Genomic DNA, 20,274 nt, shown 5'->3' with positions numbered 1-20,274 from the left:
ATGGGACTTTGTTAGACATTTATTGTGTTGGTGTAACACCAACATTGTGAAATATATAATTCAGTGTTTTCACTTCTGTCTTTCAGTTGCCGTGGGGCAGATTTTGTCTCAATCTCAAGCTCAGACCGTGCAGTTTGGTCAAACTGTCTCTATTCACTGTAAACACACACCAGCAGTATTGTGTGTTAAAGAAACAGGTTCCTCTCAGTATTGCATGGCCTGGTATCATCAGATTCTTGGAGAAGCTCCCAAACTCCTGATCTCTTCCACATCTGATAGAGCTTCAGGAGTTTCCTCTAGATATAGTGGCATTGAGAGTGGAAACCACATTGATTTTACTTCGACCATCAGTGACGTTCAGCCTGAAACTTCAGGAGATTATTACTGTCAGAGTAAACATTTCTTGAATTTTATAACATTTGTGTTCACACAGTGGACAGAACACAGACATTTTTTTCAAGGTCCAATGTGTAATTTTTATGTGAGGCTACATAATACATTATATACATAACTATGTCATCAGAGATGTATAAAGAGCTTATATAATGAAGCATTATGCTTTTATTTTCTCAAACTTAGAATGAGCTATTTCTAACTACATACATCGCAGGTCTACTTATATTTACCCTGTTGTTTCGACAGCCCTAAACTGCTCTACAGAGTGTGTTTCATAAATACATAATCTCCATCAGCAAAGGGATTTGCATATGCTGAGAAACATACATATAGTTTAAAGGAGTCATATTGCGCGAATACATGTTTTTCTGTGTCTTTGGTGTGTTTGTAAGTAGCCCATGCATGTGTTAGACACGTACTTGTGAAATTGAAAAAAAAAATCGGAAAAAAATATGCATTCTATCTAAAAGCGAATGCTTACACAGACCTGCCTGAAACGCTTTGTGTAACCAAAACCCCGGAAAATCTACATCAGTTCATGGTATGATTTGACTAAGACCGCCCAAATGTACACGCAAGTATGGTGGGCGCAGCTGTCATATAATTGCTTTGGAACCTGATGTTCCTCATTTGAAAAGAAGCATTACATTTCCTTTGGCTCAGTGGTTAGAGAATGGCACTAGCAATGCTAAGGTCATGTGTTCAATCCCGGGGAATTGCATATAGTCAGAAACAAATGTATAATACAATGCAATGTAAGTCGCTTTGGATAAATGCGTCTGCCAAATGCAGAAATGTAAATTTATGTCACACGCTTGCAGTATTCGGCCAATTACTGCTCACTGGTTAACTGGCCAATCATAGCACAGCTCGCTTTACAGAGTGATGAGCTTTGTAAAAAAATCTGCGCGTTTCAGAGAGGTGGGACAAAGAGGAGATACAAACATGCACGGTATGTGGAAAACACAGCGTTTTTGAAACTTAAATCATGTAAAAACATTGCATTGCATCTAAAACTAATGATAATATTCATTTTAGCCGTGTCATATGACTCCTTCAATGTAATATAATGTACGAAATAACATAATGCCTATAAACAGATCCACCCCACAATAGTGAACAAGCTCATCCCCAGAAAGGTTTAATTATCATGGAGGTAATCTCATCAGTATAGCAGCCATATGGGTTTAACACCATGAAGGAAATTACAATTAGCATAGTGGGGGGACTTCAAGAACCAACAGAGATATTTGGCTAGGAACACCTAAGAGTAATAACCTGGGAACAGAAAGGGATAACTTTTAATGTTATCTACACATTCCCTTCACTTCATTTAAATGATGTGTGAGGAAGCTGGTTTGAAGGAAAAGTATAAAGTGACAGTGTTAATACTGTTCTGAGTTCATTCTGACTCCCCTGAACCCAAAGTGCATCATGTGCTTTGTATCTTCTACGCTACAATACACTTCTTCTTTGAGATCTTCTTCGCCCTCATCATTTTTTCTTACATTAAGTTGCTTTGGAAAAAAGCTAAAAGTCTAAAAAATGCAATGCATAAATGTAAATGTGTGAGTCTTACACAGTATAGTAATACAATTTGAGATATGTATATATACAAAAGATAAAAAAGACACACTCAATGATTCACAAATCATTTATTTGTCACAAAGTACATACAAATGGTTTGCAGTTATGTGTGTATAGCACTAGAAGCATTAAGAAACATACATTTAGTCTTTTTTATGAATCATAGATAAGCAAACTAATATATAATTGTGTTACTTTTACTAAAGCATCTGTATGTTTGTGCGTGCACATGCGCGTGTGGATACTCTCATTGTATATCACACTCCTGTGTGTTGAGGATTTTGGAGACTGGATTCTGAGAGCTCTGTGTGGCCTCACAGCTGATGGTTTTTGCTGAGCTCCATTCACTGTTAGTGAGACTCAGACTGCTGCTCCAGCTGTACAGTCCATCCTTCTGCAGGACACCTGGACTCAGATTCACACCAGAGCTCCTGCTGTTACCATCCACCTTCCAGCTCAACTTCCAGTCAGAGGGGAATCCCTTACTGGCCACACACATGACTGTAGCTTTACCCTGATTCAACTCATCTCTGGAGGGTGACAGGACCGTTAGAGTCGGCTGAGCGTTAGCTAGAGAAAGAGAGACAGAGAGAGATGGAAACTGTGAAGTTTCTTGCACACATTCTGTGTTTTCACTTCCCTTTAACAGATTCATAGTTCATCAAGCAGATCTGAGTAAAGCAGCCCATTAAAATAGTATTTTTATTTTTAAAACACATGTTAAACGTGTTCAGTACATCAAATATTTTAAATATAAAAATTAAAGCATTTAAAAACATGTTTCAGTATTTCTGTTTATACACATTTTTTCATTTATAAGAGACATTAAGATTTTAAAACTACTACAGAATTACTACAGAACAATAAAGTACAAACTTCTTACAAGTAAAATACTAACAATCACTAACAGTACTGTTAATAGTAACAATTACAATACTAACAACTAAAGTATACAATTTCATGTAGCTCAATGGTAAGAGCATGTAACTAATAACATCAATGTCATGGGTTCAATCCCAGGGATATGCACAAACTCTGTTATAGTATTATGCAATATCAGTCGCTAAATGCGTAAATGTAAAATAGCTGAATTTATTAAGTTTATTCTTGCACCAAAATGCAGAACATTTAAATATGGATAAGATTGAATTAAATATACAGTTATTATCTGTGCTTTTAAATTTCCCCTTATAACAATACATTGTTTATAAATATTTTGATTTTAAAGTTATCTGTTCGACCTTGACCTTGAAATCATAACAAATTAAACAAGCATATTAAATCAAACCAAATACGTTCTTTAAAAAAAACATATTTTTATACATTGCAATATACTTTACGCTTTAAATACCAGAATTGAGTTCTCATCTATCATGAGAGTCTTTTTAATTATGTTGTTTTAATGTCTTGTGTTAAAAATAAAGAGAAATTGACTTACTTCCAACTGAGAGTCTTGTGCCTCCACCAAAAGTTCTCCACAGTGATACAAACCCATTCAGCGGCTGTACAAAAACCTCCTGCACATTAGTACACAGCTTATACACTACACCATTTGCTTTATGTCACTCTCACAGCTTTTATTTGATATGCATAATAGAAAACAGATGTTTACAAATAAAAGTCAAAAGAATTGACATTACATTCAATTTTAACAGATTTGTTTCTAAATTTCCAGTAAAATGTAGTAGTGTTGTATTTTAGGCATTTTTTTCTCTATTGTTCTAATATTTTCACTTTCAGGGATATATATATTTAAAAACATGTTAATATTCATTAATATTATATGTGTATAAAGTTATTTTAAATTTATTGTGAGAAAAACATGTGAAATCTGTCTCAAATAACAGCACATTAGCTCAAATAAAATAATACATTTAAATAAAACTATGTTATGAAATGATCTTGTTGTAATGCAGTTTCTGGTGAAATCTAACCTGCATGTTTTATGAATCTCTTCAAATAGAATATTCAGTAGCTACATTGTTGCATAATGTCAAATGATCCTGTCAGATATACATTATGTCTGAACATTGCTGCAGAACATCTATTTTTCTTTTGCTAAACTTAACATCATTTATAATACAATTATAATTTCCCATAATTTTGCCGCAAACATTTATTCATTGATCTGTTTTACTGAGGTATTTGCTTTCAAACAACAGATGCTTTGCATTGGCTGTTCATGCATCACTGCTGTTCATGAGAGTGTTTATAGACCTCTGAGTTTCCAGACACTTTAAAACTAAACATTTTTTTTTACAACAAACCTCAACCTACAACTATGATGTTTATCATCATTTGGACACTCTTCTGCATTCAAGGTAAATCATTTTATTTTATGTGATGGATTGAATTTTGCAATTTATAAATGTTAACAAAAATGTTAATCTTATTTCAGTAGAGAATATGTCTGGAACTGGACTTGATGTTATTTGGTTATCTCTTCACAGGTACTGTCGGTCAAGTTGTGACTCTGTGGAGTCTGATCAAACTGTTACTATTGAAAGTAAACACACACCAAGTGTTAATTGCTTGGACTCGACTAATGCAAAATACTTCATGTCCTGATACCATCAGATTCCCAGAAAGGTTCCTAAACTCCTGATCTATCTCACATCAACGAGAGCTTCAGGAGTTTCCTCTAGATTTAATGGCAGTGAGAGTGGAAACCACATTGATTTACTCTGACCATCAGTGAAGTTCAGCCTGAAGATTCAGGAGATTATTACTGTCAGAGTAAACACAGCAGAGGCAGTAAGGGCTATGACTGGGTGTTCAGTGTAAAAGTGTCGTACAAAAGCATCCATTAAACATTAATGCTGCTGGCTGGGAGATCTTTCTGAAAGTGTATAGAGGGAAAAGAAACATCCACTCTAATGTAGACATGCTGTACTTACACAGGATAAATTAGATAATGTATTTCCTAATATCTAGTTACTACATGTAATATTCACCAAAAGACACAAATATGTAGTGTATTAAGTCTTAATTATAATTTCTAACATTTGGTTCCACCACAGGCATTAATTCCCAAAATATTTTATTTAATTTTTAAAGAATTCATTAATGTATAAATTCTGCTATAGTTAAGCTTTGCATAGTCAGTTCATGCGTCAGTGCTCTGAAAGTGTTTATAGACCTGTGAACTCTTTTAACACAACACCTGCTCACTAAAACACAACCTGAAGCAAATATGATTCTCTTCATATGGGCACTTTGCTTCATCCAACACTTCTGCTCTACAAACGTTACATTACATATTTTTTGGCAACTAAACTCTCCGTCCTTAACACACTTTATAAATATGAATCCTCTTTCAGCCCCTATCCCTGCTCTTGTAGAGAATCTTATAAAACAGATTTGAGTGCCTATTTATTGTATTAACTGCTAAATTACTAAAAGTCAATATAGCCAACATTTAGCATTAACATCATTCTCAGAACAGTTAAAGAACTGTTATTGAGAAATTGTTTAGCACACATTTGGGAGAGAGAACCATGTCTCAGAACATGTATTTTCTATTGTGAATGTTATGGTACATCTGCATAATAAATTATAAATTGTTAGAATTTTTTCACAAAATATTCTGATACTCATTTAGTTTAGCATTGATTGTGATATGTACAATTCCAGTATGTAAATTACTATGTTTTGTAGTTTGGCGAAGATTTGCATAATAACCACTCTAAAAACATCACTAGTGATCTATGTGTGTTCAGCTGTGCCATAACCAACAGAAAACAATGTCTCTTATTCTGATATTGGGAACACTGGGTCTGCTTGCTCAAGGTTATTATTTATTTATTATGAATTTAATGTAATTTCTGTAATGGAACTGGCTTTTGTTTTTTTAGCCTTGGAACTTTTTTTGCTTTTTCATTAGAAAGTAGAAACAACGATCTCTCATAATTTTAATGTTCAAATGTTTTTTTCATAGGAACCTATCAGGAGGTCCAGTCTCCTGCATTTCTGTCTGTTAAAGAATCAGAATCTGTCTCTATTAGCTGTACTGGGACCAGTGGAGTTGGTGATGACATGAGCTGGTATCTACACAAAGCTGGAGAAGCTCCTAAACTCCTGATCCATGATGCAAACCAATTAGTATCTGGAATCTCAGATCGGTTCAGTGGAAGTCAATCTGGACTCCTTTTCACACTGACCATAAGTGAAGCCAAACCTGAAGATGCAGGAGATTATTATTGTATGGGGTATTATAGTAGGGACAGGTGCACACAGTGAAATTCTGTCATACAAAAACCTCCCTTACTCAGAAAGCAAAGAGAGAAGCTCACCATGATATCAGTATTCTGAGACAGATAACCTGTTTGTCTTGTGATACTATCCACTTGATATTTTGTTATAAAATTTTAACAAAACATATTGTAGATGTTAGCCATCACTCTTGAACTCATTTAAAACAACGTAAAGTAATTTCTTCACCTCTTTGAATATATTATATGCAGTGGAGAAGACATATATATGATCATATTGTATAAAAATTATATAATATTATACTGTATTATTATATTAGCTATACACTAGCTAAACAAACAAGGACGTGTTGTTAAGGTTTTCATGGTCCCTTAAAGCAAAAAGGTTTGGTTGTTTAAACATTGAAATCACTGAGATCTTTTGTGAGGTCTTGGATATACAAGTGTCATACAAAAACATAAATTCAACTTTAACGCTGCTGGCTGGAAGATCTTTCTGAAAGTGTTTAGTAGGAAAATAAACATCTATTGTACATAGGCTACAGATGATAATTTAAATAATGCATTTCCCAATATCTAGTTTGTATATGTAATATTCATCAAAAGACTCAAATATGTAGGGTATTTAGACATAATTGTAATTTCTGTAGTATTTGATTCCTCTACCTCAAAGTCCACAACAGGCATTAATTCCCACAAAGTTTTTTTTTTTCATTTTTAAAGATTCATTTCTGTATAAATTCTCCTGACAGTGAGCTGTGAAGACAGGAAAAACAAGAATAAAGCTCACTGCCCCCTAGTGGTTTTATCACAAATTTTTAAACTTTTGTTTTGAATTGAAACTTCTGCTTGTTAAGCTTTGCATAGACAGTTCATGCTTCAGTGCTCTGAAAGTGTTTATAGACCTGTGAACAGTTTTAACACAACACCTGCTCACTAAAACACAACCTGAAGCAAATATGATTCTCTTCATATGGGCACTTTGCTTCATCCAAGGTAACTATTTTTACTTACACTCATTTTTTGTGTTATATCAGATATAATAATGAATTTTAAAATGTTTCACAATATTCTAATCAAGCAGTCTTTCATTTCAGCAGGTGTTTTGGGACAGGTTGTTGTGAATCAGCCTGAAGTTAAATCTGCTCAGATTGGTCAGAGCGTCTCTATTGACTGTAAGGTCAACACTGTAGTTTATAGGGTTCCAACGGGTTCAACATCTAAAGATTACTACATCTCCTGGTATCTTCAGAGAGCAGAGGGTCCCCCTAAACTCCTGATATATTTCACAACAATGAAGCCCTCAGATTCTCCATCCAGAATGAGTGGTGGAGGCAGTTTTCACTCTGGAGGAAATGGTCTTGATTTCACTCTCATCAACAATAATGTCCATCTTGAAGATGCAGGAGTATATTACTGTATGAGTGTGCATAAGATCAGTGACAAATGGGTGTTCACACAGTGAAAAACTGCTATACAAAATCCTCCCTTGTGCAGATTAATGAGAATCTGATGAACCAAGACACCAGGTGCTGGAAGGAGAACAAAATTAGAGTGAACACAAGAATGAAAACATAAAACACTTAATCTGGCCTCACTAAATCTATCATTTATAATTGTACCATGTTCTGCTTTATAAACATTACATTACATATTTTTCGGCATAATTACTGTAACTCTCAGTCTTTAACAAACTTTTATTAACATTCATCCACTTTCAGCCCCTTTCCCTTCTCTTGTAGATAATTTTATAAAGCAGATTTGAGTGCCTAGTAATGTGACCTACATTTATGCATTAACATCATTCTCACAACTGTTAATAAGAAATTGTTTAGCACACATTTGGGAGAGAGAACCATGTCTCAAAACCTTTATTTTTACTTGTGAATGTTATGGTACGTCTGCATAATAAATTATTCAAAATATTCTGATACTCATTTAGTTTAGCATTGATTGTGATATGTACAATTCCAGTATGTAAATTACTACGTTTTGTAGTTTGGCGAAGATTTGCATGGTAACCACTCTAAAAACATCACTAGTGATCTGTGTGTGTTCAGCTGTGCCATAACCAACAGAAAACAATGTCTCTTATTCTGATATTGGGAACACTGGGTCTGCTTGCTCAAGGTTATTATTTATTTATTATGAATTTAATGTAATTTCTGTAATGGAATTGGATTTTGTTTTTTTAGCCTTGGAGCTCCTTTTTTTGCTTTTTCATTACAAAGTAGATGCAAACTTCTCTCCTTATATTAATGTTCAAATGTTCTCTTATAGGGTCCTATCAGGAGGTCCAGTCTCCTGAATTTCTGTCTGTTAAAGAATCAGAATTTGTCTCTATTAGCTGTACTGGGACCAGTGGAGTTGATGATGACATGAGCTGGTATCTACACAAAACTGGAGAAGCTCCTAAACTCCTAATCTATAAAGCAAACAATTTAGAAACTGGAATCTCAGATCGGTTCAGTGGAAGTCAATCTGGACTCCTTTTCACACTGACCATACGTGAAGCCAAACCTGAAGATGCAGGAGATTATTATTGTATGGGGGTTTATAGTGACGGCAGGTGCACAGTGAAATTCTGTCATACAAAAACCTCCCTTAGTCAGAAAGCAAAGAGAGAAGCTCACCACCATATCAGTATGCTGAGACAGATAACCTGTTTGTCTTGTGATACTATCCACTTGAAATTTTGTTATAAAATTATTGTAACAACATATAGATGTTAGCCATTATTCTTGCACTAATTTTAAGAAAATGTTATGTAATTTCTTCACCTCTATGACTATATTATGTTCAGTCGAGAGGACATATATATTATTATATTGTACAATAATTGTATATTATTATATTGTATTATTAAATTAGCAATATACTATCTAAACAAACAAGGACATGGTTCCTCAAAGCAAACACTTTGGCTGTTTTACACTGAAATCACTGAGATCTTTTGTGAGGTCTTGGAGACTTGTTATGTTTAACCCAGACAGAACACATCTTAAAATAATATATCTGAATATCGGAAAGTAACTACAATTTAGGTGAAATGTGCTACTCGTAACCATGATATAATTATAAAATGTAGCAGGTCTTTAAATCATTGTTTAAAGTTCCTGACGGATTGTGAAAACACAGCAAAAAATAAACACTTCTTGAAGTCAAAAAACATTTATTTTTGGAACCACAAAAGGACTCAGCAAATAGTTAAATGCAGTCATATGCACTGCAAATATTTAAAAAGCAATAACTCATTGGCAGTGAGAGTGGAAACCACATATATTTAACTTTGACCGTCAGTGAAGTTCAGCCCTGAAGGAGGTTATTACTGACAGAGTAAACACAGCAGAGGCAATAAGGGCTGTGACTGGGTGTTCAGTGTAAAAGCATCATTCAAAAACATCCATTAAACTTTAATGCTGCTGGCTGGGAGATCTTTATGGAAGTGTATAGAGGGAAAAGAAACAGCCACTGTAATGTAGACATACATACACAGGATAAATTCAAAATGTATTTCCTAATATCTAGTTACATAATATATGTCATACTCATCAAAAGACACATATGTATTGAGTCAAAATGATAATGTCTATAGCAATGCCTACCTCAAAGTCCACGACAGGCATTCATTTCTATAAAGTTTTGTTTTCATTTTTAAAGATTCATTTCTGTATAAATTCTCCTGACAGTGAGCCACGGAGACAGAAAAAACAGGAATAATGTTCACTGCCCCCTAGTGGTTTTATCACAAGTTTTAAACCGTTTGTTCTCATTTGAAAGTTCTGCTAATGAAGGGTTTTTCCACTCAAATGATGCTTTGCATAGACAGTTCATGTTTCAGTGCTCTGAAAGTGTTTATAGACATGTGAACAGTTTTAACACAACACCTGCTCACCAAAACACAACCTGAAGCAAATATGATTCCATTCATATGGGCACTTTGCTTCATCCTAGGTAACTATTTTTACTTACAGTCATTTTTTGTGGTATATTTTAAGAGATAATAATGAATTTAAAATGCTTCACAATATTCTCATTATGGAGTTTCTCATTTCAACAGGTGTTTTGGGACAGGTTGTTATGAATCAGCCTGAAGTTAAATCTGCTCAGATTGGTCAGAGCGTCTCTATTGACTGTAAGGTCAACACTGTAGTTTATAGGGTTCCAACGGGTTCAACATCTAAAGATTACTACATCTCCTGGTATCTTCAGAGAGCAGAGGGTCCCCCTAAACTCCTGATATATTACACAACAATGAAGCCCTCAGATTCTCCATCCAGAATGAGTGGTGGAGGCAGTTTTCACTCTGGAGGAAATGGTCTTGATTTCTCTCTCACCAACAGTAATGTCCATCTTGAAGATGCAGGAGTATATTACTGTATGAGTGTGCATAGGATCAGTGACAAATGGGTGTTCACACAATGAAGAAGTATAATACAAAATCCTCCCTAGTGCAGATTACTGAGAATCTGATGAACCGAGACACCAGGTGCTGGAAGGAGAACACAAATATAGTGAACACAAGTGTGTATGTATGAGAGATACACAAACATGAAACACTTAATCTGGCCTCAGTAAATCTATCATATATGTTCTGCTCTTAACATTACATTACATCTTTGTCGGTATCATAACTAAACTCTCAGTCGACTTTAATAAACATCCATCCCCTTTCAGCCCCTTTCCCTTCTCTTGTAGACAATCTTAAAGCAGATTTGAGTGCATATTTACTTTCACCAATATTTATGGATTAACATCATTCTCAGAACAATAAAAGAACTGTTAATAAGAAATTGTTTAGCACACATTTGGGAGAGAGAACCCTGTCTCAAAACATATATTTTCTACTGTGAATGTCATGGTACATCTAAGTAATAAATTATAAATTGTAAGAATTTTTACCAAATATGCTAATACTAATTTTGTTTAGCAGTGATAGTGGTAGGTACAATATCATTATGTAAATTAATATGTTTTGTAGTTTGGGAACATTTGCATACTAACTGCTCTAAAAACATCATAGTTTTTACTGGAGTGATCTATGTGTATTCAGCTGTGCCAGAACCAACAGAAAATAATGTCTCTTATTCTGATACTTGGAACACTGGGTCTGCTTGCTCAAGGTTATTATTTATATTTTTAATTGTTTTTTTATTTTAAGTAATTTCTGTATTATTGAATGAAAATAGCATTTTTTTTTTTTACAAAAACTTCCCTGATTATATTCATGTTCAAATCCCCTCTCAGTTTCTCATCAGGAGGTCCAGTCTCCTGAATTTCTGTCTGTTAAAGAATCAGAATCTGTCTCTATTAGCTGTACTGGGACCAGTGGAGTTGGTAGTGACATGAGCTGGTATCTACACAAACCTGGAGAAGCTCCTAAACTCCTGATCTATAAAGCAAGTCAACGTGTATCTGGAATCTCAGAACGGTTCAGTGGAAGTCAATCTGGCCTTGTTTTCACACTGACCATACGTGAAGCCAAACCTGAAGATGCAGGAGATTATTATTGTATGGGGTATTATTCTGGTCCAGTATTCACACAGTGAAAAAGCGTTATACAAAAACCTCCCTAAGTCAGACAGCACAGAGAAAAGGAGAAGTTCATAATGTTAGTCTGTTGAGACAGACAACTTGTGATTCTATCTACTTGATATTTTGCTATACAATTATTGTGACAATATATTGTAGATGTTAGCAATCATTCTTATACTAATTTTAAGAAAATGTACATTCATTTCTTCACCTCCTTGACTATATTCAATGCAGTAGGGAGGATATTATTATCATTTTTATAGCTATAAACAGTATTTTACTAAACACAAGCACATTTTGTTATGGTTTTCATGGTCCCTTATTTATATTGCAGCAAAACTTTTGTTTGGATGAGATCTTTGCGAGATCTTGGAGACCTGTCATGTTAAACCCAGACAGAATACAACTGAAAAGAATAGAAGAAGAATGTCTGACAATTAAGGTGGAGTGTGCTAATCTCAACCATGTTATAATTATAAAATGTATCAGGTTTTTTAAACAATCTTTAAAGTTCATAATGGATCATGAAAACACAGTAAAAAATAAACACTACTTGAAGTCAAAATACTTTTATTTTTGGAAACAGAAAAGGACTCAGCAAATAGTTCAAGCCTGCTGTCATATGCACTACAAACATTTAAAAAGCAAGAAGGCTTCTGCAAACTAATTTAAAACTTTCGGTTTGTGTGTCTGCTCTCATTGTATGTCACACTCCTGTGTGTTGAGGATTTTGGAGACTGGATTCTGAGAGCTCTGTGTGGCCTCACAGCTGATGGTTTTCGCTGAACTCCATTCACTGTTAGTGAGACTCAGACTGCTGCTCCAGCTGTACAGTCCATCCTTCTGCAGGACACCTGGACTCAGATTCACACCAGAGCTCCTGCTGTTACCATCCACCTTCCAGCTCAACTTCCAGTCAGAGGGGAATCCCTTACTGGCCACACACATGACTGTAGCTTTACCCTGATTCAACTCATCTCTGGAGGGTGACAGGACCGTTAGAGTCGGCTGAGAGTTAGCTAGAGAAAGAGAGATAGAGAGAGATGGAAACTGTGAAGTTTCTTTCACACATTCTGTGTTTTCACTTCCCTTTAACAGACTCTTAGTTCATCAAGCAGATCTGAGTGCAGCGGCCCATTAAAATAGATCTTTATTTTTTTAAACATATTTTTAACGTGTTCAGTATATAAAATCTAAAAATAAAAACGAAAGCATTTAAAAAAATGTTTCAGTATTTCTGTTTATACATATATTTTTGCATTTATAAGAGACATTCAGATTTTAAAACAGTCATTTAGAACTACAGAAGAATAAAGTACAAACTACTCACAATTAAAATACCAACAATCACTTACAATACTGTTAATGCTAACAATTACAATATTATCAACAACTGACTAAACAATTTCCTCTAGCTCAATGGTAAGAGCATGTAACAAAGCTGTGTTCACACAGTGAAAAACTTACTGTGCAACAACCTCCCTTGGGCAGATTAATGAGAATCTGATGAACCAAGACACCAGGTGCTGGAAGGAGAACACAAATAGAGTGAACACAAGTGTGTATGAGAGATATACAAACATAAAACACTAAATCTGGCCTCAGTAAATTTATCATTTATCATTTTACCATATTCTGCTTTACAAACGTCACATTACATATTTTTTCGCAAATAAACTCTCCTTCCTTAACACACTTTTATAAATATTAATCCTCTTTCTGCACCTTTCCCTTCTCTTGTTGATAATCTTATAAAGCAGATTTGAGTGCCTATTTATTGTATTTACTGCTAAATTACTAAAAGTAAATATAGCCAACATTTATGCATGAACATCATTGTAAGAACAATCAAAGAACTGATAATAAGAAATTGTTTAGCACACATTTGGGAGAGAGAACCATGTCTCAAAACATGTATTTTCTATTGTGAATGTTATGGTACATCTCCATGATAAATTATAAATTGTTAGAATTTGTTCACAAAATATTCTGATACTCATTTAGTTTAGCATTGATTGTGATATGTACAATTCCAGTATGTAAATTACTATGTTTTGTACATTGGCGAAGATTTGCATAATAACCACTCTAAAAACATCACTAGTGATCTATGTGTGTTCAGCTGTACCATAACCAACAGAAAACAATGTCTCTTATTCTGATATTGGGAATACTGGGTCTGCTTGCTCAAGGTTATTATTTATTTATTATGTATTTAAAGTAATTTCTGTAATGGAATTGGCTTTTGTTTTTAAGCCTTGGAACTTTTTTTGCTTTTTCTTTAGAAAGTAGATGCAAACTTCTCTCCTAATATTAATGTTCAAATGTTCTCTTATAGGGTCCTATCAGGAGGTCCAGTCTCCTGAATTTCTGTCAGTTAAAGAATCAGAATCTGTCTCTATTAGCTGTACTGGGACCAGTGGAGTTGATGAATACATGAGCTGGTATCTACAGAAACCTGGAGAAGCTCCTAAACTCCTGATCTATTATGCAAACCAATTAGAATCCGGAATCTCTGATCGGTTCAGTGGAAGTCAATCTGGACTTGTTTTCACACTGACCATAAGTGAAGCCAAACCTGAAGATGCAGGAGATTATTATTGTATGGGGTATTATGGTGACAGGTGCACACAGTGAAATTCTGTCATACAAAAACCTCCCTTAGTCAGAAAGCAAAGCGAGAAGTTCACCTCCATATCAGTATGCTGAGACAGATAACCTGTTTGTCTTTTGATACCATCCACTTGATATTTTGTTACATTTTTTTTAACAAAACATATTGTAGATGTTAGCCATCACTCTTGAACTCATTTAAAACAACGTAAAGTAATTTCTTCACCTCTCTGACTATATTATATGGAGTGGAGAGGACATATATATTATCATATTGAATTATAATTATATAATATTATACTGTTTAATTATATGTGGTATATACTAGCTAAACAAACAAGGACGTGTTGTTAAGGTTTTCATGGTCCCTTAAAGCAAAAAGGTTTGGTTGTTTAAACACTGAAATCACTGAGAACTTTTGTGAGGTCCTTGAGACACAAAAAGTTTCATACAGAAACATAAATTCAACTTTAACGCTGCTGGCTGGGAGATCTTTCTGAAAGTGTTTAGTGGGAAAAGAAACATCCATTGTACTGTAGGCAGGCTGTACATGGGCTACAGATGATAATTTAAATAATGCATTTCCTAATATCTAGTTTATTTATAATATTCATCAAAAGACTCAAATAAGTAGGGTATTTAGACATAGTTGTAATGTCTAGAGCATTTGATTCCTCTACCTCAGTCCACAACAGACATTAATTCCCACAAAGTTTTTTTTTTTCATTTTTAAAGATTCATTTCTGTATAAATTCTCCTGACAGTGAGCTGTGAAGACAGGAAAAACAGGAATAAGGCTCACTGCCCCCTAGTGGTTTTATCACAAATTTTGAAACTTCTGTTTTGAATTGAAACTTCTGATAGTGAATCTTTGCATGAACAGTTCATGTTTCAGTGCTCTGAAAGTGTTTATAGACCTGTGAACACTTTTAACACAACACCTGCTCACTAAAACACAACCTGAAGCAAATATGATTCTCTTCATATGGGCACTTTGCTTCATCCAAGGTAACTATTTTTACTTACACTCATTTTTTGTGTTATATCAGATATAATAATGAATTTTAAAATGTTTCACAATATTCTAACTAAGGAGTTTCTCATTTCAACAGGTGTTTTGGGACAGGTTGTTGTGAATCAGTCTGAAGTTAAATCTGCTCAGATTGGTCAGAGCGTCTCTATTGACTGTAAGGTCAACACTGTAGTTTATAGAAAGCCTAAGGGCTCAGTATCTAAAGATTACTACATCTCCTGGTATCTTCAGAGAGCAGAGGGTCCCCCTAAACTCCTGATATATTACACAACAATGAAGCCCTCAGATTCTCCATCCAGAATGAGTGGTGGAGGCAATTTTCACTCTGGAGGAAATGGTCTTGATTTCACTCTCATCAACAATAATGTCCATCTTGAAGACGCAGGAGTATATTAGTGTATGAGTGTGCATGAGATCAGTGACAAAGATGTGTTGACACAGTGAAAAAGTTTAATACAAAAACCTCTCTTGTACAGATTACTGAGAATCTGATGAACCGAGACACCAGGTGCTGGAAGGAGAACACAAATAGAGTGAACACAAGTGTGTATGAGAGATATACAAACATAAAACACTAAATCTGGCCTCAGTAAATCTATCATTTATAATTTAACCATGTTCTGCTTATAAAGATTACATTACATATTTTTCTGCATAATAACTGTAGCTCCCAGTCCTTAACAAACTTTATATAAACATTAATCCACTTTCAGCCCCATTCCCTTCTCTTGTAAATAATCTTAAAGCCTATTGAGTGCCTATTTACTTTAACCTATATTTATTCATTAACATCATTATCAGAACAATTAAATAACTGATAATAATAAATTTTTAGCACACATTTGGGAGAGAGAACCATGTCTCAAAAAATCTATTTTATATTGTAAATGTTATGGTACATCTGCATAATAAGTAAAAATTTGTCAGAATCTTTACCAAATATGCTGATACTCATTTTGTTTAGCATTGATTGTGGTAGATACAATATCATTATGTAAATGAATATGTTTTGTAGTTGCGAAGATTTGCATATTAAGGACTCTAAAAACGTCATTGTTTTTACTATGAAGTTATCTATGTGTTATTCTGTGCCAGAATCAACAGAAAAAAATGTCTCTTATTCTGATACTGGGAACACTGGGTCTGCTTGCTCAAGGTTATTATATATATATATTAGTGGTGGGCATAGATTTTTTTTTTTAATCTAGATTAATCTAGATTAATTTTGGAATTAATCTAGATTAATCTAGATTAAAATGGCTCATTTGAATTCTGCCGAAGGCATTCAGAATATGTGTGCTACCCAAATAATGACTAAAAGTAAGTCTTTGAGAACGGGTTTCTCAAGCCGGGTGGCGCATTAGACCAGGGGCTCATCTCCTGTTTCCAAAATGCATCACAAACTGCTTGAGAAAGCTGTTTTACTATGATAATTGGTGATGAAAATTAAATTATGTTCAATAAGATGAACTTGTGTTTACTTCCGCATTAGCTAAGGGATGATTTGTGTTTAGGTGGTACTTGAGACTGGAAGAGCTCCTACAGTACATTTACATTTAGTCATTTAGCAGACGCTTTTATCCAAAGCGACTTACAAAGAGTGAGGGAGCAACAAGCGATATGTCATACAGGAGCCATAATACATTAGATCTCAATACAAAGTTACTGGTTTCAACTACCTGTTGAGAGAAAGTTTTTTTTTTAAAACCAATTCCGCATTGCACAAGGTGCAAACAACCTTAGTCTTGTCGATGTTTCTATTGGGAAGCTTCTTAAAAATGAATATTCCCTGAAGCAAACCCGGCGGCTTCATAGCTGCATCCATGTTAGCACGTCACGTTTGATGCGGTAATTTCACAGTAACGTAATGTTGTGTTCAGACCAAACGCGAATGGCGTGTCAAGCGCGAGTGATTTATATGTTAATGCAAAGAGCCAATAGATCTACTTGCTGCACGAATCGCGCGAATGAAGCTCTGGTTATGAGATGATGAGGCGGCTTCTGCTTCCGCGAATGACGCGAATCACGCGAGTTGAAAAATCTCGTTCTCGCCCCGTACAGTGCAGTTAAGCTGGTATACATCCGCGCTAAAATATCAAGGTGAAAGTCATCATAGCTTGAGTAGTATAGACCCAGCTGCCAACCCAACTTTGAGAATAGATTAACGGCGACATTTTTTTTATCGCGCGATAAAAGTCTCACTGCGTTAACGGTGTTAACGCCGTTAACGGCCCACCACTAATATATATATATGGGTCAATATATAATTGTGGGAGATTTTGAGTTTGAATAATTCTGGGAAAAAATATATTTATTTACAAAATATTATTATCTTCCCTGATAAATCATCCCTGAAATATTTTGTTTTTAGTCATTGCCAAGCTCAGGCATAATTGATTTCAGATATTTAGTTTTAAAAACAAGAAGTTTACTCATTATTTGGTCAACTATGTTACGGACAAAACCTATAAGTTTTAACTTAAAGTAAATGGCAGACATTTAAAAAAATCATTACTCTTGGAAGAATATTTGTCCATTTACCTACCTTTTCAATTAAAATACCCAATTAATTAATAAAATACACATTTTGTTCAATTGAAACCCCAAATTTCAAGTACTGAAGTAACCGGTCTGTATATTTTGTTTCCAAACTGGTTGATTCATGATTATCTTCTTAATGAAATTATGCTGAGGTATATATTTGACAGCTACTCAGTTTCTAAATACTTACTTGGAGATTAGAGAACCATTGAAATACATATATATTTTTAAAAACATAATGGTAACTTAATTGACAGCCCAGTATCATAGTTGACAAAAGTAACATAGTTGACTGGACATGACAAAGTAGGATGATGTATTTAACAAAAAGAATCCTAAACTATATTAATTATTATATGTTAGCTAATATTTTATTGCATTTAATCAAGACCGGTTAAATATTTCATGACATAAAGGAGAAATACAGACGCACATCAGTTTACAAGGATCAATCACAACTTTATTAACAAGCACATATATCATAAGAATGATATCCTAACATAGAAAACAACAACAACAAAAGTATCAAAAACAGCACTTACACAAAAATTCCACCATGTAAACATTTTGAAAATCTTGTTTGTGGAATGAAATACAGTAGTGCATTGTAGTGAACAAAAAATAATAGTGCACTGCAATAAGTAACAATAACCAAATAGTGTTTTATTCTGTTGGTTAACAGAATAAGTGTGCTGCCTTGGAATAAAAAATTTAATAGTGCAAACAGTTGTATCTCAAAAACATTCATATGTCAGAACCCAAGTAAAACTTTGGCATAGCCTCCAACTTCCAGGCACCCATGAAACCGGCGGAGACAGAACACACTTCCCATTTTCTAACCCAAGAACATGGCCAATTATGGTTTGTTTTTCAATGACTTTGTCAAGCTCAATCAAGTAATCTTTGAGTGTGTGTGTGTGTGTGTGTGTGCATGTCCTTAGCCATGAAGATATGATTTGGCAATATCTTCCCACACATCTCTTTTTATTTCAACATGACGTGCTGTCACATGCTGTGGGGCAGGGATCAACCTGAGAACATCCTCAAATGGATACCAGAGTGCATCCTCTCGCATTGGCCAGTAGTAACGATTGTGTCCCACTCTGTGCATGCACTTAACATGAACATGTGTCTCACTCACTTCAACATTGGTTCCAGGGTAAACCTCATCGTCATATCTGATGACACACCACTGACCAACAATGTCATCTCTATCCCACTGTACTTCAAGGTCTGGTTGCAGGAACAGCAGAGTTGACTCTGAAGTCGAAGGCCTGAGCTTGGTAACACTGACATTGCAGAATCTGCCTTGTTGAACACAGGCAGCTCACATCACGGTATGTCAGTTTCCCTGGTGCTTGCGTGATGACCTGGTGAATCTGCATAGTGCATGGTACAGCGGGGAGTAGTTGTGGCATCTGCTGTATGGCCTTTTCCACTGTAGCCTCTTCAATGTAGAAGATCTTGACAGCTGAATTGTTGTTTACCAATGCATTGAAAAGATGTTTAGCAGTGGAAATGTCTTCACCTTGGCTCACGAATCTGTCAGCTGTTCTCTTCAGAAGGCCTCCTACCCAGGGGCGTCGCAACCGTGGGGGATGTGGGTGTTTTAACACCCACACTTTTCCCGGTGAAAGGGTTAAACACCCGCACTTTTTTTGCAGTTTTTCAGCAGTTTTTACAAAACGCCTTACAGCAGTCACTCCAGCGTTTCTCTGTCCGCTCTGTGTCTGCGCTCGATGCGGCTGCTTCCTCTCCTCTCCCCTCCCACTCAATCAGAACACCGGCTTTGAGTGTGACCGGATGATGATTGGCTGTTCTGCCTTAAGTCCCGCCTCTCTTGGTGTGTTAGATTTATCGGTTAGCTCGTGCTGAGGAGGCGGGAACGGTTATGGTTATTTACGTGTTCCTTTTCCAGCGACTTTGAATGAGTGTTTATGCTTTCAAAGTTTTTAAATAACCTTGATATGTGTTTGGGGAGATGTTCTGTTTATGTTTTGTTGATATGTCGAGTGTTTTCTGAATTATATTTAGTTTTTAGACTAATGCTAATTGGAAATTGGGATATTGTTCAGAAATAGCTAAATTGGGTTATTTATGTGGCATGCAATGTATAAAGTAACTGTGATGAAGAAGGCAGGGAATTGACGAGGAGGAGGGACAAATTGTCCTTGTTAAGCACTGTATTTATGGGTTTATTGATTTTGATATTTTGAACATTGCTTTTTTTGTTTAGCTGAATACTTTTGTGGATACTTACCTATTATGTTTGATTGTACCTGTTGAAGAACTATGAACGAAAAGTGTATATTATTTTAATGTTTAAAAACAGAAAATTGTTACATTATTTATACCACC

General features: G+C 35.0%; 1 protein-coding gene and 7 gene segments (V, D, J or C); 6 read left to right on the top strand and 2 right to left on the bottom strand.

Annotated features, from left to right (window-relative positions):
• Positions 1 to 2,036: 2,036 nt before the first annotated feature.
• On the bottom strand, positions 2,037 to 4,544 carry LOC130416126 (Ig kappa-b4 chain C region-like). The segment is given in 3 exon segments: positions 2,037 to 2,553; positions 3,422 to 3,538; positions 4,502 to 4,544. Coding segments are annotated over 3 exon segments (483 nt in total).
• Positions 4,545 to 5,717: 1,173 nt separating this feature from the next.
• On the top strand, positions 5,718 to 6,222 carry LOC130416125 (immunoglobulin kappa variable 1-6-like). The segment is given in 2 exon segments: positions 5,718 to 5,772; positions 5,921 to 6,222. Coding segments are annotated over 2 exon segments (348 nt in total).
• Positions 6,223 to 7,136: 914 nt separating this feature from the next.
• On the top strand, positions 7,137 to 7,659 carry LOC130416123 (immunoglobulin kappa variable 4-1-like). The segment is given in 2 exon segments: positions 7,137 to 7,190; positions 7,295 to 7,659. Coding segments are annotated over 2 exon segments (402 nt in total).
• Positions 7,660 to 8,256: 597 nt separating this feature from the next.
• LOC130416122 (uncharacterized) lies at positions 8,257 to 10,619 on the top strand. Its single transcript, XM_056742229.1, has 3 exons — positions 8,257 to 8,324; positions 8,475 to 8,891; positions 10,255 to 10,619. Exons 1-3 carry the CDS (start codon positions 8,279 to 8,281, stop codon positions 10,617 to 10,619), a joined length of 828 nt encoding a protein of 275 aa, XP_056598207.1. The 5' UTR covers positions 8,257 to 8,278.
• A 638-nt stretch (positions 10,620 to 11,257) lies between these two features.
• Positions 11,258 to 11,743, top strand: LOC130416043 (immunoglobulin kappa variable 1-6-like). The segment is given in 2 exon segments: positions 11,258 to 11,317; positions 11,442 to 11,743. Coding segments are annotated over 2 exon segments (348 nt in total).
• Positions 11,744 to 12,325: 582 nt separating this feature from the next.
• On the bottom strand, positions 12,326 to 13,221 carry LOC130415850 (Ig kappa-b4 chain C region-like; the record flags this gene model as incomplete). The annotated part of the segment is given in 2 exon segments: positions 12,326 to 12,748; positions 13,197 to 13,221. Coding segments are annotated over 2 exon segments (348 nt in total), but the record flags the coding sequence as incomplete, so codon positions are not given.
• A 617-nt stretch (positions 13,222 to 13,838) lies between these two features.
• LOC130416121 (immunoglobulin kappa variable 1-9-like) lies at positions 13,839 to 14,366 on the top strand. The segment is given in 2 exon segments: positions 13,839 to 13,921; positions 14,068 to 14,366. Coding segments are annotated over 2 exon segments (381 nt in total).
• A 930-nt stretch (positions 14,367 to 15,296) lies between these two features.
• On the top strand, positions 15,297 to 15,771 carry LOC130416120 (immunoglobulin kappa variable 4-1-like). The segment is given in 2 exon segments: positions 15,297 to 15,350; positions 15,455 to 15,771. Coding segments are annotated over 2 exon segments (354 nt in total).
• The last annotated feature ends 4,503 nt before the right edge of the window (positions 15,772 to 20,274 follow it).

Source organism: Triplophysa dalaica, chromosome 25, assembly GCF_015846415.1.
Source record: "Triplophysa dalaica isolate WHDGS20190420 chromosome 25, ASM1584641v1, whole genome shotgun sequence".
In the NCBI taxonomy this organism is placed as follows: Eukaryota; Metazoa; Chordata; class Actinopteri; order Cypriniformes; family Nemacheilidae; genus Triplophysa; species Triplophysa dalaica.
Note: the sequence above shows the minus strand (reverse complement) of the source record. Positions and strands in the feature narration are given on the sequence as shown.

Bases quoted from the DNA above. Each gene is read 5' to 3' on its own strand.
- LOC130416122 (XM_056742229.1), top strand. From the start codon at position 8,279: ATGTCTCTTATTCTGATATTGGGAACACTGGGTCTGCTTGCTCAAG. The intron at 8,325-8,474 runs GTTATTATTTAT...GTTCTCTTATAG, and splicing joins ACTGGGTCTGCTTGCTCAAG to GGTCCTATCAGGAGGTCCAG. The intron at 8,892-10,254 runs GTTATAAAATTA...TCATTTCAACAG, and splicing joins TACTATCCACTTGAAATTTT to GTGTTTTGGGACAGGTTGTT.